The 19494-nt window shown below is 39.5% G+C and overlaps 1 protein-coding gene across 2 annotated transcripts in view; it reads left to right on the top strand.

The window, feature by feature from the left end:
• The window catches only part of LOC122550078 (kinesin-1 heavy chain), a 100898-nt gene that overhangs the window by 25841 nt on the left and 55563 nt on the right, over positions 1 to 19494 (top strand). For both annotated transcript variants that reach the window (XM_087987517.1, XM_087987516.1), the window contains exons 3-10: positions 2043 to 2116; positions 3379 to 3483; positions 3957 to 4005; positions 11932 to 11987; positions 12194 to 12281; positions 16625 to 16749; positions 18541 to 18645; positions 19233 to 19378. In XM_087987517.1, the coding sequence (XP_087843643.1) occupies positions 2043 to 2116; positions 3379 to 3483; positions 3957 to 4005; positions 11932 to 11987; positions 12194 to 12281; positions 16625 to 16749; positions 18541 to 18645; positions 19233 to 19378 (748 nt within the window). The remainder of the gene's footprint in view (positions 1 to 2042; positions 2117 to 3378; positions 3484 to 3956; positions 4006 to 11931; positions 11988 to 12193; positions 12282 to 16624; positions 16750 to 18540; positions 18646 to 19232; positions 19379 to 19494) is intronic.

Genomic DNA, 19494 nt, shown 5'->3' with positions numbered 1-19494 from the left:
CTTTGATTTTAAGGTAGCATTTGATGCAATAAACCATATACATCCTGTGGCTAGGAGAAAGTGAGAACTGCAGATGCAGGAGATCAGAGTTGAAAAGTGCTGGAAAAGCATAGCCAGTTAGGCAGCATCCGAGGAGCAAGAATTGAAGTTTTGAGCCTGACCTCTTCATCAGGAATGAGAAATGAAAATAAAACTGATCCTTACATTCTGTGGCTACAAAAGTAGCACAGAAGCTGGCATTCTATTATATATAACTCTCTCTCCTTTTTGACTTACCCAAAGCTTTTCTGCCATCTACCAGGCATAGGATCTATACTATCCTAAACAAAGTGGTCCACTTGATTGCTACTACATCTGTCATCTTTACACTGAATGTATTATCTACCATCTACAAGATGCATAGTATCAACTTGGCACTATTTACTTCTGTAGCATCATACAAACTTCTGGAAGAATAAGGCCGTTGAAAAAGAAAGAGAAAGTTGTCCTACATGATCTGAATGATGGAATATGTGGTCATCCCTTCAAAACTTATTGTTTCAAAACGTTTTAAAAATTGGTATCTGGCATTACTGTGGGAATACCAACACCAACCAGGATACAGTTTAGGCAGACAATTCCAGCATCTTTAGGGTAGCTAGGGATGGGCAATAAATGCTGGCCTAGCAATGATATCCATATGCTATGAACAAACAAACAAATCCCTTGAAACATCTGTGTTTGTTTTGATCAAATTGCTTGTCATGTGTCCAGTACAAATGTAAGAAATTTGCTTTGAGTTGCTGAATCAAGACTATTTAGAAGCAGGACTGCAACACTCATCGACACACATGCATATTATTGATTTTGTAAATATACCTTTTTAATACTGAATTTTATAATCATCTCTGAACCAAAGGAGACAGATTTAACCTTGGATGATCTCAAAAAAAAAAAATCCATTCTGACATGAAGTGGTGCTGGCTCATAGTTGCATATTAAGTGTAGAGTCATGGAGATGTACAGCATGGAAACAGACCTTTTCGTCCAACTCGTCCATGTTGATCAGATAGCCCAACCTAATGCTGTCCTATTTGCCAGCACTTGGCCCACATCCCTCTAAACTCTTCCTATTCATATACCTATCCAGATGCCTATTAAATGTTGCAATTGTCCCAGCCTCCTTCATGTCCTCGTCCTCCCCCAAGCCCAGCTCAACAGTTGTTTGTCATGATCCTATAGAATTGTTTCAAAGTTGTTATGGACCAGACCAAACCCTCAAAATAAAATAAGATTAACCTCTACCCTAACTTTTCCATATTTTAAAGACAAATTCCAAGTGTGTGTTTTGGATACAATTCGATTGGTTAACCAAAATCAGTCTTGAAGCAAAACACTCCATTTATACACTATAGTTAAAGTACAACAAAACAAAAGAAATTGAAGCTACTTAACTCTTTTGGAAAACTTAACAGAAAAATAGGTTATTTGACTACTAAGCAGTGAATGATCTAATTTACTAACATCCTATAAACACCCCCTGAGCAAAGATGAATTTGGTAAAATTGTCTCACATGCAGTTGTCCAGCCTAGGAGGAAGAAAGTAAAGAGAAAATTGTTTGTGTGTAACTGAAAAACTAAAACTCAAAACCTGGTCCTTTGTGGGGTTTTCAACCCACCCATTCTTAAAACCTACTGCCTCTCAAACTGTTTATTGGATCTTTGGATTGATCAGCATCTCTGTCACGATCTTTCTTCAATTGAAAAGGACAAAATACACCTCTGAAAGCCATAATAAAGTTGATTTCAGAAAAATATCCTCCATATTCTACTAGTGTTGTAATATCACGTTGAAAATATTTAAAGTTGGGGAAAAAGAGTGGAATCTAGGGATATGGTGAGTATGAAATAGTGGAGTTGAAGCCCAAGATAACCACGATCGAGTTGAATGGAGGAGCAGGCTTGCAAGCCAAATACTCTGCTCATCTCTTGCGTGCTAAAGTATTTGCAATGAGATTTGTGGTCAGTTGTACAAATTTTCAAATTTTTTTTTCATTTTCCAGATGTTCTTGATGGATATAATGGCACAATATTTGCATATGGCCAGACATCATCTGGTAAAACTCACACTATGGAAGTAAGTGTTTTCCTCGCCTGACTGTAAGGCCATCCAATAGAATGTGTGCCGAATATTCACCTGTCATGTTACTCCATGCCCTCATTAAGTTTTGGCCAAATTCCTTGTAAAAAGAGCAAAAATTTGTTTTAAACGAATAAATAATATTGCTAGGAGACGCTCTGGACGTCTGGCTTATGACAAAATTTATGAAGGTACAAAAATATTCAACAGCTGCACCTATAGTAAATGGCTTTTGACCCTTTAGTTATATTGAAGTCTTAATTTATACGCACGCATTTCTTGAGCGAGATTAAGGACCTAAAAACAGAACTCTGGATAATTGTACAGGGGGACCTCGAATATCTGAACTTGATGGGCATGCACTATTTCATTCGGATAATCAGTTATTAGGTTAATTGATCAAATGCCTTTCCTCTGGGCTCAGAGCTTTTAAAGTGTGCTCCCTTTCAGGAGACTGCAGCAGCACACAGTGCGTGAGACTCTGCCCCCAACACCGCCCCCTGCTCCCCGGCCCTGTCAGCACCCGGTCCTCGGCCCCCTGCTCCCCAGCCCTGTCCAGCACCTGGCCCCCCTCTGGGGCAGCTGAACTGAACACCAATAACAACACTGCTGTTTCCTTTGTGGGGTAAGTCTCCAAATTGCACACACGCAGCCACAGCTGCGCGCACACAGGCCCACACAATTTTTTACTGCAACTTGTTTTGTCAGTTGCCACATTTCCCCTGTACAGGACAATGTTGCAGAGATTATCTGGGAAAGGATGGTTGGGGTAAGGTGCACCCCTCTGTAGAATCCCAGGGAAAGTGTGGGGCGAGAGAGAGGGCGGGCAGACTGTCATTTGGAGACAGTGCCTATTTAATCACTGTAAGCCTAAGTCGCGATCACTGTTGGAAAAACACGTCTTTGATGTAATGTTTCCAACAGGACCACGAGATCTCCTTCGGATAATCCGATTTTGGATAATTGGTATTCGGATAATAGAGTTTCCTCTGTAAATCAGAAACAAAAACAGTAATTACTGGAAAATCTCAGCAGGTCTGGCAGCATCTGTAAAGAGAAATCAAAGTTAATGTTTCCGGCCTGGTGACCCTTAGACCAAATACTGAGTTGGGAAAACTCAACTTATTCTCTCACTCTGTAATGGTAGCAACTGAACTGTTAACTGTAGCTGCATTCTGAAATGTTAATTTGTTTGGTTTAGCAAAATGTACATTGGCTATTAGGTCTCACTTAAACCATAATTCTTCTTTTAATTGCAGGGTTCACTCCATGATCCTGACTGTATGGGAATAATCCCCAGGATAGCCCAAGATATTTTTAATTACATTTACTCCATGGATGAAAATTTGGAATTCCACATAAAGGTAAAAATGACAATGCAACAAATTGGTTTCTCTTAAACAAGCACTCTTGTGATACGGCTGTCATTGATAAAGCTGGGATTTTTGGTCATCTCTAGTTACCCTTGAGAAGGTAGTTCTGGATTTTTAAAACTTGTGTAATGTTTCTATACACTTGAGTAGCTTGAGATTGGAGAATAGCCAAGTCATTTATTGGCCAGACTCTTTAGGAATGACCAGGTTTCCACCCTGAAGAACAGTAGTGAACCAGTTGTCTTACCTTGACAGCAATGCTCACTTATTACTGGCTTTGTTTATTTGCAGATTTTATTTTTAAGAACAGAATTCAAATTCTAAAATGGTCCTGTGGAGTTTGAACTGTCGTTTGCAGGAATAAAAGAATTGTTGAAAATAGTTTCCATAACACCCTTTAAGTGTATTTTCTGTACGTTTCAGTTTCTGTGAAATTAACTAATCGTTTAAATTGTATGTTCTAGGTTTCCTATTTTGAAATTTACTTGGACAAGATTAGGGATCTTTTAGATGGTAAGATGTTTAATTTGTCTGATATGGTATTTGTAAATGAAAAAATTTAATATTTTGAGCAACTGGGGATTTTTTTTAATGCGCAAATTCTATATTTGGAAATAGAATTATCTAAGCAGTTGCACTCTCAGCAGTGATAGCTATTTCCATCACAATAGCATTGTGAATTTTACAAGCAAGCATTGTGAATTTTACAAGCAAGCATTGTGAATTTTACAAGCAGTCATTGTGAAGTGAAACTAGCTGGTTAAGGTTCTAAAAAGTAAGTAAACCATTTTTTTTCACAACTGGTACTTGATCCAAATGAATTTGTATTTGTCTATCACAATTTGTTTACTGTGTTGTCAGAGTAGTTAAAATAGACTTTATTCCTGAACACACTTCTGTAATCATAAATGTAAAGTTTTGCACTGTCACTCTATACAAATACAACTTTCGTCACCTTACTAATGCAATTTTATAGAAACGTAGACAGGAGCAGGAATAGGCCTTTTGACCTGTCTAGCCTGCTTGCCATTTAATATGATCCTGGCTGATTATTGAGCTCAATACTCTAATCACACCCTTCACCAAAATCTTGATCCATTTAGAGGTATATGTACTCCTCCTCATACCCCCACCTCATTCTTGAAAACCCCAGAGAATATAATCCTACTGACTGACATTCCTCTTCTATCAGTGCTGACATTCCTCTTATATCAGTGTTGGCATCCCAAGAACCAATTTGGTGAACTTTCATTGTAGTCCCTGTATAGCAAGAATATCCTTCCTTGGAAAAGGAGGCCAAAACTGCTAACAACATTCTGCCTCTGGCCTCAACAATGATAGCAAAGTATCCTTGTTCCTGTATTTGAAACCTTTTGCTATTAAGGTCAGCATTCAGTTTTGCTTTCTTCACTGCCTGCTGCATCTATGCTTGCTTTCAGCGACTGGTGAACAATCCCCCCTCAATTTGCAGCCATCCAAATAATAATCTGCCTTTCTATTTTTACTACCAAAGTGTATGACATCACATTCATCATGTATTTGCCTACTCCAGCTGTCCAAATCACATGACACACTGCATCCTCATGGTTGACGCTTCTACCGAGCTTTATTTTATCTACAAATTTTGAGACATTTAGTTCCCTCACCTAAATCATAACATTGCGAATAGCTGTGGTTCTAGTACTGATCCCCATAAGTTGCTGCCTGCTAGTCACAAAAAGACCCTATTTATTCCTACTTTGTTTCCTGTCTACTTACCAATTTTCTGTCCATCTCGAGACACTACTCCTAATCCCATGCATTTTAATTTTACACATTAATCTCATGTCTGATTTTGTCGAAAGCTTCCTGAAAATCTAAATAAACCACGTCCACTGGTTACCCCGATCGACCCTACTAGTTATATCCTTGATGAATTCCAGTAGAGTTGTCTAGCATAATTTCCTTACATGAACTCATGATGACTGTCTAATTCTATTAATGTTTTCTAAGTGCCCTGCTATAAAGTTCTTGATGGAGTTTAGCATTTTCCTCACTACTTCCATAATTCCCCATTTTCTTTCTCTACCTCTTTTTTTTTATATAGTAGTGGGGTTACCTTAACTACTCTGCAGTCTGTTGAAACTGTTCGAGTCTAAAGATGGCCACCAGTGCATCCATTATTTGTAGGGCCCGCTTCTGTAAGTAATCTGAAATGTAGATTAGTCACTGAGGATTTATCAACCTTAAATTCTGTCAGTTTCTCCAATACTGTACCTCTATTAGAATTGTTTCAGTTCCTCCTCTTAATGAATCTGTGCTCGTCGTCTTTTCTGATAAGTTATTTGCAACTTCCTTTGTGAAGACAAGTGAAGTATGAATTTACCTCATCAGCCATTTAGTTGTTCCCCACCTTATAAATTTCCCTGCTTCTGACTGTAAGGGATCTACATTACTTTTCACCAATCTTTTTTCTCTTTATATACTTAAAGAAGGTTTTAAGACAGTTCTTATGTTCCCTACAAGCTTACACTCCTACTTTTTTTTTCCCTCCTTAATGAATCTCTTAGTCCTCCTTTGCTGATCACTTCTAAAACTTTCCCAATTCTTAGGTCAATTTGGTTTTTTTTTGTACCAATTTGTATGTTTTTTCACATCTAATACTAACCCCCCAATCCCCTCATAAGCCATGGATTGGCCATTAGGAGATTTAAAAAAAAACATTATTTTAAAATTTCTTCACAAAGCTGCCATAAACAGTTGTATCACTGAAAGAAATATTTTATGAAAATCAAAATGAAAACTTCCAGTTTAAGCAACAGAATTAGCAGAAGTGGCTCATGTCTTTGGGGAATTTGAGAGAATCCACATGATGGATGTAGGTGTTGGCATTTGTCATGAGAAATACTTGAGTCTTTCTCTTTTTATTTTATGCTTGTATTTTCTTTGTTTTTCCTGTGAGTGAAGGTGGTGTTAATAAAGAGAGACCTTAATCCCACAGCTTAGTGAACACTCTGCTTGTTCCAGACATTCTCACCATTGCAAAATTAACGAGTAAGCTCAATCTCCATTATTTTGAGTTGGTTCCTTGTGAATGAAGATGGACTTTACCCATACTTGTTATGAGTGAAACCATTGTAGTAATGCTTTATTTTTACTGAAATATATTGGTTTAGTTGGCATAAGTCAAAGAAACACTTGCTGACAGTCCTGACCCATTTGGTCATTGTCATAAAACAGTATTTTTTGAAGTATTGATGCTAAACTTTAAAGATTGAATAGTTTATAACACTGCACAGGTTTGCAGTCTTTTTGACACTAGCGAATTATCAATACCCAATTTATTGCCTTCTATTTCTCATTTTTAGAAAAAGCTGTTAGTGAATGTCAAGGATCAATGTACCATTAACTCTTAAAAAATCTACAAAATAAGAGCAGCAGTAGACTATTTATCCTATTGAGACTACTTCACCATTCAATCAGATCACAGTGATCTGTGTGTTTTGAATTCCACATTCAAAGTTTATCAGGAATAGATAGGTTTCCCCTGCTTAACAAATCTCTATTTATCTCTGCCCTAAAAATATTGAGTGACTCTGCCTCCACCATCTTTTAAGGCAGAGATCCAAAATCGCACAATGTTTGGAGTGAAAAAAAATTCTTCTCATCTTTTGTCCTGAGGGGATGATCCTAATTTTACAAGTGTTTCTAGTTCTGGATTTGCCCACAAGAGGAAATGTCCTTTCCACATCCAGCTTAAGGTCATTCAGGATCTATCTTGACTTCAATCAGGTCACCCTCGCTCTTCTAAACACTGGGAACAAACCAAGCCTGTCTGTGACAACCCACTCATTCCAGGTGCCAATCTAACAAATCTCTTATGAACCAACTTCTGATGGGTTTACAATCCTTCCTTAAAAAGGCAGACCAAAACTGCACACATCTGAGATATGGCTTTACTAATGCTCTGTATAACTTAAGAATAACATTCTTTATGTTCAATTCTTATTAAGGGATAGCATTCCACAAGCTGTCTTCATTACATGATGTACCTGCATACAAACTGTTTGTGACTCATGAATCAAAACACCTAAATTATAGACAATAGGTGCAGGAGTAGGCCATTCTGCCCTTCGAGCCTGCACCACCATTCAATATGATCATGGCTGATCATCCTTAATCAGTATCCTGTAGCTGCCTTATCTCCATAACCCTTGATTCCACAATCCTTGAGAGCTCTATCCGACTCTTTCTTAAATGAATCCAGAGTCTGGGCCTCCACTGCCCTCTGAGGCAGAGCATTACACACAGCCACCACTCTCTGGGTGAAGAAGTTTCTCCTCATCTCTGTCCTAAATGGTCTACTCCGTATTTTTAAGCTGTGTCCTCTGATTTGGCACTCACCTATCAGCGGAAACATGTTTCTTGCCTCCAGAGTGTCCAATCCTTTAATAATATTATGTCTCAATCAGATCCCCTCTCAGTCTTCTAAACTCAAGGGTATACAAGCCCAGTCGCTCCAGTCTTTCAGCGTAAGGTAGTCCCGCCATTCCTCTACTCTTGGAATTTCGCAGTCGTTGTTTATTTCACACTGGAATCAGCCTGAAAATAAATGGGCTAAGACATCAATTAAAGTATTACCTCTAAAAAAGTATCAAGGAGATTGTTACAGACTAAGTTGAAATGCTTATTGATTTAATTCATTATTTTGAGCATCCCTGAATTATGCACAAAAGGGGTTATCTTGAATTGCTGTTTCATTCTTCCGAAAAACCTGCCTCCTGTTTTGATAGGCAAAACTGGGCTGATGCTATAGCAGTTGAGCAACCTTGTCAGACTATGAATTAGTCATTCAAATAGATGTTGATATTTTAAAGCATAATTGCACTTGACATAGTAGTCAGTCATACAGCACAGAAATAGACCTTTTGGTTCAACTCATCTGCGCATCCTAATTTGACTGAGTCCCATTTGCCAGTATTTGACCCATATCCGTCTAACCCTTTCTGTTTAATTTATCTAGCCATCCAGATACCGTTTTTAAATGTTGTAATTGTACACACCACTACCACCTCTGACAACTCGTTTCATACACGCACCACCCTCTGTGTGGAAAGAGTTGCCCCTCAGGTCCTTTTTTTTTTAAAATCTTCCCCCTCACCTTAAACTTATTTCCTCTAGCTTTTGACTCCTCTCACCTGAGGAAAAAGACCGTGGCTATTCACCCTATGTATGCCCCTAATGATTTTATAAACCTCTATAAGATCACCCCTCAGTCTCCACAAGTTTTGCTTAAACTGGTTACATAGTTTGTCTTGTTCTTGGGTAGTCATGCAGGATTGGCAACTGTTACAGCATATCTGGGCAAGCTGTGTATGCTAAATATACTGAACATGGAAATCTTACTGCTAGTGGGTAGTGCCACCTACTGGATTAATAGCTCATCACCAGTTTATCTTGTCATTAAAGGAAGTTTAGAAGTCAAATTATTAGAGTGGGAAAGTAAATTATATTAGCAAAAATCAACAAAACATTGCAAATACTAATATTTTTTCAAATGATTGAAATTGGTAGTTATCATGTAGGTATCACAGCTGGGACTGTAATGTCAATCCTTTAACTATGTTATAACTGTCTTATTTTAGATACTAATGCTACTACTTTTCTTTTTATTCCTCTTCTGTATCCAAGATTTGTGCCTAGGTACTTATACCAAAGATGGTACCATAGAGGCAGCCATTGTAAAACCTTTTCACTGTACCGGAGTACGTATGGCAATGTGATATTTTATTCTAGAAGATCAGGGTTGAGAACTAAATGTTCAAGGATACATATCCTATTGAAAAGACTGGCAGTTGGACAGAGGGTGAAGGGTTGTCCTGTTAGTGAGAAATGAAATTTAAATCAATAGCAAGAAGTGATTATAGGTGGAAGGTGTAGAATCTGTGTAGGTAGAGTTGAGGAACTGCAAAGAAAGAAAGTTCCTGATGGTTGTGTGCAGGCATCCTAGCAGTAGTCTGGATGTGGGAAAGGAAGTAAATCAAGAGATAGAGCAGGTATGTAAGAAAGGCACCATTGGAATAATTGTGGGGGACTTCAATATGCAGGTTAATTGGGAAATCAGGTTGTGGAAGATCTCAAAGCATTTGTAGAATGTCTATAAGATGGGTTTTTGTTTGGAGCAGCTTGCAGTATACCCCACTAGGGAACAGGCCAGTCCTGGATTTGGTGATGAGTCTTGACTGGGGAGCTAATGGTGCAGGGACCCCGAGGAGGCAGTGACCTGCAGTTGAAATCCGATGTAACAGTTTTACAGTTGAATAAATGTAATTACAAATGCATGAGGGAGGAGCTGGGCAGAATGGGAACCCAGCAGAGAAGGTGGTAGAGCAGCAATGGTTGGTGTTTTTGGGGGTAATTTGGGAGGTGCGGCAGAAATCCATCTCAGAAGAAGGAACATGCTAAAAGGAGAATGAGACAATAACGTCTGCTGAAAGGAGGTCAGGAAAAGTATTATAAACAAAAGAGAACGCATACAATGTGGTGAAGGTTGTGGAGAAAGCAGAGGGTTGGGGAGTATTTTAAAAACCAGAGGACAACTTTTTAAAAAAGAAGTCATAGATGGGGAGAAGATAATGAGATTAAGCAAGTTATTAATATAAATGAAAATTTTTAGAGTTGGTGAATTGTACAAGATCTAGAAAATTGTAATCCCTTCTGCTTTAATGAAATTTTATGGTCCACTATGGTTTTAATGTCTAGACTAAATTGCAATGAAATCTGTGGGATCTGTCTTGATTGCATTTGTTATTTGATGTGTGCTCTGGGTTGTTTGTTCAGTTTTACCCATTTTTGTCACATGTTAATTCTGGATTTTAAAATAAGTTGTACATGTAGATTGTATAACTGTTATTGTATTATAGTACATTTTATTGTTTGTCAATGCCAAATCTTGTGGCTTTATTCTGAGTAGGTCCCCTGAATCTCTCTTTTTGTTTTAAAAGTAAAAGTTACTGATTTCTAACCAGATTGTGTACTAGAAGTTTGGCCTGGTTCAGGATATGAGGCGAAAGTGAGGACTGCAAATGCTGGAGATCAGAGTCTAGATTAGAGTGATGCTGAAAAGCGCAGCAGGTCGGGCAGTATTCGAGGAGTAAGAAAATCGATGTTTTGGGCAAAAGCCCTTCCTCATTCCTGATGAAGAGCTTTTGCCCAAAACGTGGATTTTCCTGCTCCTTGGATGCTGCCTGACCTGCTGTGCTTTTCCAGCACCACTCTAATCTAGACTCTGTTTCAGGATACTAACTACATTGAAAATACTAGCTCAACCACAACTGCACTACTCTATCTAGGTCGAGATACCACACTTGAAGGATGTGAAGATGTAAATGGGGCATAGAAGGGTGGAAATAAGATACATGAAAGTTGCTTAAGGGACGAAGGTCATCAATTACTTTGAGAAACTTGGACCATTTTTCTTGGAGAACAGATTTTAGAGATTCAAAATCTTGGACAAAGTAGATGGGGAAAATATTTATATTGATGGAAAGATTGAGAATCATAAAGCACAGATTTAAGGTCATTGCTTTTGTTGCTAATGGTGACATGGGCAAAAATTGTTAATTCTTCACATGGTTAGGATTGGAATGTGCCTCTGATAAATGTGGTGGAAGCAGTTCAACTGGGGTTTTCAAAATGCACACTCAAAGGGAAAACATACCAGAGCTCATATAGGCTCCTTCAAAAAGCTAGCAGTCACATAGCCAAATGATCTCATTCTGTGCTGTAACTATGCTATGACGATATGACAGAATTGTTAGGAAAAGGGAGGGGAAGTGTTAGTGAACCTCTTGTATTCTTTGTGCCTTCTAGCTATAAACAAAGTGGCTTAATTTTGAGAAGACAGATGTTTTTCAAACCCCTGTTTGTGTGAAGTAAATTTTAAACTGTCACAACCATACTTAGATTTAAACCAGGAGGTTTATTCATCCACTCGTTCAATCCTGGAGTGGTTTTATGCAACTGTGCATGCAGACAAGAAAGATAGACTTGGAATGGAGTTTGTCTATGATTATTAACTGCTATTTTGGTTTTATCAGATCACTTTATGATCAGAATTCAAATAGCTAGAACCAGCAGTTATAATTCCTTCAGAGTTTGAGATAAGACAGTTTTGGCTTTCATTAACAGGGGATCGAATTTAAGAGCCACGAGGTTTTGCTACAGCTCTAAGTCCCTGGTGAGACCGTACTTGGAATATTGTGTCCAGTTCTGGTCGCCCTACTATAGGAAAGATAGAGGCTTTGGAGAGGGTGCAAAGAAGGTTTACCAGGATGCTGCCTGGACTGGAGGGTTTGCCTTATGAAGCAAGGAATATACAGAAATATTGAAAATTAGTGTATGGATCTGAATTGCAGGGCATATTGGATTATATATAAAACATTATTTGTGTGTTTGCAGTGTCCAAGACCAATCTTTCTGTCCATGAAGATAAAAATAGAGTCCCTTATGTGAAGGTGAGTAAAATATACTAAGTATGAAATGAAAGCAAAACAGTGCTGGAGAAACTGACAAGGGGTTAATTGCTTTTCTCTCTTCAGGTGCTGCCAGACCTACTGAGTCTCTCCAGCACTTTGTTTTGGCTTCAGATTTTCAGCATACAGTTCTTTGCTTGCATATTTTGTTTACAAGTTTGGTCTCTGTTTTTGTCCTTCTGATATAGGGCTGCACAGAGCGTTTTGTTTGCAGTCCTGAAGAGGTCATGGATACAATTGATGAAGGAAAATCCAACAGACATGTAGCAGTCACAAGTAAGTGTTGATATCGTGGGTTGAAAACAAATCCATTTTAAACTAAATGTGATCCTGCGATATTGTGTTGGAAGAAGGTGATCGAATTTTTTTCAAAATTGATTCAACTCTTTGTGGAACTAATTTTGGGCAAATAATTTTAAAAAGACATTGTGGATCTTGTGGAGTTTTTATTTATGTTTTGATCAAGACATCTGTTGATCTTCTGGGAATAATCTAGATGAGGGTATCCTTGATTTTGGTTAACTTGGATAACTTAATTAGATTTAAAAAGACATTTCAAAACATAAGGTGCCCACACATCCATAGATTATGGCAAGATGAGTAGTCAAGATAAGAGTGATGGCTTGAACCTGGACTAAGGATGGTAGAATAGGGATCTGCAGGTTGTTTTTGGGTTGTCAAGTTTTAACTGGTATGTTTTCAAGATCAGCATTTTGGTCCTCTGACAATCTATATCAATGATTTATCTTAAGGGACTGAGCATGTTGTATCCAATTCTGCTGACCTTGCAAAGCTAGGTAGACCAGCAAGCTGGAAGGTCACAGGCCATTAAAGAAATCTTGTATACTTTAATAAATCACTGCTCATTCTTTTAAATTCCAATGATTATAGTCTCAACCTTTCCCCAAGGTAATCCCTTCATTCCAGATTCAACCTAATGAACCTTTGAACTGTCTCCAATGCAGCAAGGTTCCTTAAAGTTAAGAGACCAGAGGTGTATACTGTACTTCAGGCATGGTATAGTCAGTTTTTGTACAGTTACAGCGGGAGTTGCCTGTTCTCCACAGGAGCAGGAGAATCGACGTTTCGCGCATAAGCCCTTCATCAGGAATGAGGCTTTTGGGCTGTGGCTGAGAGAAATGGGAAGGGGTGGGGTTTGGGGGGTGGGGGGTAAGGTCGCTGAGAAAGTGATAGGTGGATGCAGGTGAGGGAGAAGGTGATAGGTCAGACGGGGCAGTAATAGTCAGGTCTGGAGGGTGGTACAGAGTTGGATGCTTGGGACTGGGCTAATGTCGGGGGAGGGGAAATGAACAAGCTGTTGAAATCCACATTTATTCTGTGGTCGCAAGGTCCCAAGGCGGAATGTGAGGCGTTCTTCCTCCAGGTGGTAACGGTTTGGCGGTGGAGGAAGCCTAGGATCTACGTGTCCTTGATGGAGTGGGCGGGAGAGTTAGTGTTCAGCCATGGGGTTGGTGGGTGTGGCTGTCCCGAGGTGCTCTCTGAAACGATCCACAAGAAGGCGACCTGTCTCCCTGATGTAGAGGAGACCAGACCTGGTGCAGTAGAGGAGAGACTATTCCCTCCGCAACTCCCTTGTCAGGTCCACCTCACCACCACCACACCACCAACGAACACCCCACTCCTGGCACCTTCCCCTGCCACTGTAGGAAGGGCAAAACCTGCATCCACACTACTCCCCTCACCTGCGTCCAATACCCAAAGGGATCCTTCCATATGTCAGAAATTTATCTGTACCTCTACCAATGTCATCTATTGCATCAGTTGCACCCGTTTGGGGTGCAACTCTACATCAGGGAGACAGAACGCCGCCTTGTGGATCATCCCAGAGTACATCTCTGGGACACCAGCACCCAGCAACTCCAATGGTCCGTGGCTGAATACTTCAACTCCCTCTCCCACTCCGTCAAGGACATGCAGGTCCAGGGCCGCCTCCACTGCCAAACCGTTGGCACCCGACATCTGGAGGAAGAACTCTTCATTCCGCCTTGGGACCCTGCAACCACACGGGATAAATGCAGATTTCAACAGCTTCTTCATTTCTCTTCCCCTCACACTATCTCCAGTCCTAAGCCTCTGACTCGTCACTGTCCTCTGGACCTGTCCACCACTCCCTCCTCCAACCTATTGTCTTATCCCTTACCTTCATCCACCTATTGCTTTCTCAGCTACCCTCCTCCCATTTATCTCTCAGCCCTGACCCACAAGCCTCATTCCTGATGAAGGGCTTACCCCTGAAACGTCTATTCTCCTGCTCCTGGGATGCTGCCTGACCTGTCCTCTGCCAACAACACACTCTATACTCTGATCTCCACCATCTGCAGTCCTCACTTTCTCCTCCCTGCTCTCATCCCCCTTCTAATTAAGATCAATATTCTATTTGCCTTCCGAATCCCATGCTGCTTGCTCACACTTAAATTTGTACCTGAGGCAACTTTGTCAATCCACAATCTCTACCAGATAGAACAATAAGGGCGGCAGATGCATGGGTTTGACAAGTTAGTTGCAATAAGTCTGTTTCCCTGATTTAGCGAAGAGCCTTACATCTTGTTTTTCTTCTATTCATTCATATGTGGCCCATTCTGGCTGGGCCAACATTTATTGCCTGTCCACAGTTGCCCTTGAAATGTTGGAGAGCTACCTCTTCAACTGTTGGAATCCATTTGGTGTAGGTCCACCCACATTACCAGTAGAGAGCCAGTTCCAAGATTTTGACCTTGTCATACTGAAGAAAAGGTGATATTTCCAGATCAGACTTGTGTGGGGCTTGGAGGTGAGCTTGCAGGTGATGGTGCCCCCCCCCCCCCCCACCCACAGCCTTTCCAATGTAGGTTGTAATCTCTGGATAAGGAATTAAACATTTTAGGACTGGGATGAAAAATTTCACCACTTGGTTTTGAATGTTCGTTGGTGCATTTTTCAGTTGATGAATGTGTTCGTTCAAACCAGGAGACTTTTGAACACAAAAAATGGAACAATGCAGGGATAGGATTTGAAAGTAGAGTTGAGCTAGAAGACCGACATGATCTCACTGCCTGGCAGAGCAGTGTTGAAGGATTGTGTGGCCTAATCCGGTTTCTAATTTTACGTTGTAATGCAATGAATTGGAATTCTCAGGTCTACACTTGTATTATAACTAAATATGAACTTTGAAAGTGTTCCAGGATTTTGAGGGTTGATCATTGCATCTGGAAACAGTTCGTCTATTTTAACTCCATTAAGTATCTTGTTTCTCTATAAGCTCTTGTATTCTCCCCACCTCAACATATTCTGGATATACTTAATTTCTTTAATCTCACCTTTTCTGATCATATACTTTTATTTATGCTTAGCATGGAATTTGATTTGCTACTTTGCTGACTGTTTGTTTGTTTGTTTGTTTGTTTCTCTGTGGCTGCACAAAAGTGCTACAGAATTGTAAACAAAAGTTCTGTACTTCACAAAATCATATCTCCTGTGCTGAGAAGATACCCTCTTGCTCCCAATCCACTTTGTCATGGTTTCTTTGTATCGTGCATCATCCGAAGCTAATAAACCTAACACGTGATAACGTGCTAGATGATCAATCTTGGCCTGTACTTAAAATGTTCAGCTACTGGGTTTGCAATTGCCCTGAAAAGTAGGGAACCAATTGATTTGGATGTATAGGAGATATGGTTAGTAAATTTGCAGATGACTCCATAATTAGTGATGTAGTGGACACCAAGAAGGTTACCTTAGTAAAATGGAATCTTGATCAGATGAGCAAATGGACTGAGGAGTCACAGATGAAGTTTAGATAAGTGTGAGGTGCTGTATTTTGGTAATGTAAATCAGGGCAGGACCTTGGTAAGGTCCAAGACCTGTTGCCAAAGATACGTTTGGGTGTAGGTTCATAGTTCCTTGAAAGTGGAGTCTCTGGTAAACTGGATAGGGAAGAACATGTTTGGTGCACTTGCCTTTACTGGTCAGTGCATTGTGTAGGAGTTGAGAGGTCATATTGCAGCAGTACAGGACACTGGTTAGGCCAACTTTGGGATACTGCTTTCAGTTCTGGTCTCTCTGTTGCAGGAAGGATGTTGTGAAACTTGAAAGGTTCAGAAAAGATTTACAAGGATGTTGCCTGAATTGGAGGGTTTGAGCTATAGGGAGAGACTGAGTGAGTATGCTGGGACTATTTTCCCTAGAGTGTTGGACATGGTTAGGGTGAATAGCCAAGTCTTCTCCCAAGGTAAGGGAGTGCAAAATGAAGGGGGCATAGTTTTAAGGTGAGAGGGGAAAGATTTAAAAGGGACCTGAGGGTTAGCTTTATCTCAGAGGGTAATGTGTGTATGGAATGAACTGCCAGAGGAGATGGTTGAGGCTGGGACAACTAAAACATTTAAAAGGCATCTGGATGGGTATATGAATAGGAAGGGTTTAGAGCAATGTGGGAGAAATGCTGGTAAATGGGACTAGATTAATTTAGGGTTATCTAAATCCAAAGGGACCGAAGGGTTTGTTTCCATGCCTTAAATCTCTTTTGCTCCAAGTTAGAGAAAGAAACTAAGCTACCACGTCACTGTTTTGTTTAGAAGTTAGACAAAATGCAAATTTTTAATCAGTGCCTCGCTCTGTTTCAGATATGAATGAACACAGCTCACGTAGCCACAGTATCTTTCTCATTAATGTCAAACAAGAAAACACTGCAACAGAGCAGAAACTAAGTGGTAAACTTTATCTGGTTGACTTGGCAGGTAGTGAAAAGGTATGCTTTAATGTTCATTTATCGTGCTGTATCTTAAGTGTTCATCCAGCAGTCATGTTGAAGTAGGTTTCTGATTTCTAGATCAATCGAATGAAGAATATGCTTTTTGTCAGCATAATTGTTTTCCTAAAAAAATCATGGCATTCTTATGTCAAAATTAACTTCCAACATCATTTTGTATAGAGATTTAAGGAGAGGTGCACAATACGGTTTTGGACAAAAATGTAACCACATTTGTAGCACTTTTTAAAAAAAAAAATTGATTACTTCAGCCCTTGTTTTACAGATTAGTTTTACTAAAAACTTCAGCAAGATAACAGTGCCTAATCCTGTTGAATACCACCTGCTTTGAGAATCCCAAGCATCTAATGGTAACAAAGCAGTAGCAGTCAAGTGAAAGATATTTGTGTCAATTTGAAAATGAGATTTGGCCATTTAATGGATGATGAGTAATAAAAGGACATTGTGAAATTGTGTTGCTCATATCTGAATGGATCTTCATAGTGAATGTGTCCGAATCCAGGTTCGCAACGTTCTTTAGGAAATAAAATCTTTGGTCTTTACTCAATTGGTGTGTGTGACTCCAGAAATGTGGTTGATTCTCAACTGCCCTTTCCAATGGCCTAACTAGCCACACATTTGCATTTAAGGATAGTAGTTCACCACAGTCCATCAAGGGCAGATTGATATAAACAATAAATGTTGACTTGCAGTAATGTCCATCTCAAGAATATTCTTTCTTTAAAAACTTGAGGGAGTGTTTGAAAGAAACAAGATATCTCCGGGGCCTGAAATCAGATTAGTAATCCATTGTCTGACACAAAACTACAACATGTCAAGATAGTTAGTTCATTGACCGTTGCGTCCTAAGTAAAAATTAAATCAAACTAGGCAGCACAATGATCTATCTTGTTTGCCAGAGCTTATGACAGATGTGAGTTTCAATCATTATGCAGTTCCTGGCACTGTTCCACAATGTAATAAAGTGCTGTTTGTCTTTGTTTTTGGAAATTTGATGTATTGATTGCCATTCAGAAGAAAATGCTGGTATGTCTTACACATACTTGTCAGACATGTGCATATTATGTGAAATGGATACTGCAATATTTCTAACTTCAGTAGCCTAAGCTAAATTCAGAAAATGTAAGGTTTTATCCCAACACGACAGTTCGAGTATTAGGATTAAGCTGAAAGTAAGAACTGAGATCAATTTAAACAAAACAAAACAACCCCAAAGCCATCTGATTGCTTTTAAGAATCCTAGCTGTGTGACTGTATCCTTTAGAGAAAAGCTTTACTGATCAGGTCAATTTGTGAATCCAGTCCCACAGTGACACTTGACCATGAAGTGACTTAGTAAACCATTTGGTTGTACCAAATAACAATATTGTGGGGGGGGGAAAAACATTTACCACATTGAACTGCAGGATTTGGGAAGTTAATTGAACTTCTCACAGCAGTTAAGGATGGGTTGTAAATGATGGCCTTGTCGGCAGTGCATTGATCCAAAAGAAAAGCAAACAATTGGCCCCCTGAGAATTGTCAAATGTCCAAAACTTGACTTTCACTTGCATCTGTTTGTCTGGCTTGAGCAAGAGTCCATGAATGTGATTTACTGTGATAATTAGTGTTCAGTAGGAATCGCATAATACAGCAATCGAATATTTCTATAAAATAAAATCTTTTGTGGGAAGAAGTAATGTGAAAGGAAGAGGGAACAAATTTTTCAAAAAGCAAATAATTGGACTAATGCTATAATATGTTGTTTCCTTTTGTTGAAAATCCATTAAGGTCAGTAAAACTGGAGCAGAAGGGGCTGTACTAGACGAAGCCAAGAATATCAACAAGTCTTTGTCAGCACTGGGGAATGTAATTGCTTCTCTGGCAGAATCAAGTGTGAGTATTGAACTTGAACTGTTTATGGTAAATCGTAACAAATTATAGATTTTTAAAAGCATCAGAATTTATCAATCAACCTAATTTTACTGCTCTATCATTTATTGAGAGAGGAAATTAGTGTATGCAAGTATATCCACTTGTGCGATGCTGCTTTTACTGATGTGCACTGGTTGTCAGCTATGTCCTGTGCATCAGTTTTTGAGATCCTTATCTACAAATCCCTCTATAGCTTTGCTCTGCCTTGTGCAGCTTTGCATCTCTGTGCTGCCATTTTCTTTCTTCCCACTGTGCCACTATTAACTTTATTTCCTCTCAACTTGTTCTTGCTCACCACCGTCCCTCGCTGTTGGTCCCACGCTGCACGCCCCCGCTTTCCACCCCCCCCTACAGGTTCCCCAAAATACCCATCTCTTCAACTGAGTTTCTCAAAGACCAACGTGTCTTGTTAACTACTTTTGCTCCTCCCCCTGTGAGGTCCGACAGGATGTTTTTAATGCCAAGTGCTATATGAATGCAAGTTGAAAAACTGGCTAATGGATGTAAAAATGTTTTAGATAATGTATAATTTTAAAAATTGTTTTCAGACATATGTACCATACCGTGACAGCAAAATGACCAGAATTTTACAGGATTCACTGGGTGGTAACTGTAGAACGACAATAGTTATTTGCTGTTCTCCATCATCCTACAATGAAGCAGAAACCAAAAGTACACTGATGTTTGGTCAGAGGCAAGTAAACTATTTTGGCAACTATTATATAAGAGAATAGTGTCCTGGAAGACTTTTGTGGGAGAGGGCGTTATCCTGTGTTTGCACTTTAATATAGCCCAGTTTCTTTGTAAGGA

Source organism: Chiloscyllium plagiosum, unplaced genomic scaffold, assembly GCF_037043375.1.
Source record: "Chiloscyllium plagiosum isolate Xiang-an unplaced genomic scaffold, Cpla_swu_hap1 HiC_scaffold_5, whole genome shotgun sequence".
Lineage (NCBI taxonomy): Eukaryota > Metazoa > Chordata > Chondrichthyes > Orectolobiformes > Hemiscylliidae > Chiloscyllium > Chiloscyllium plagiosum.
This window is presented reverse-complemented; position numbering and strand designations above follow the sequence as displayed.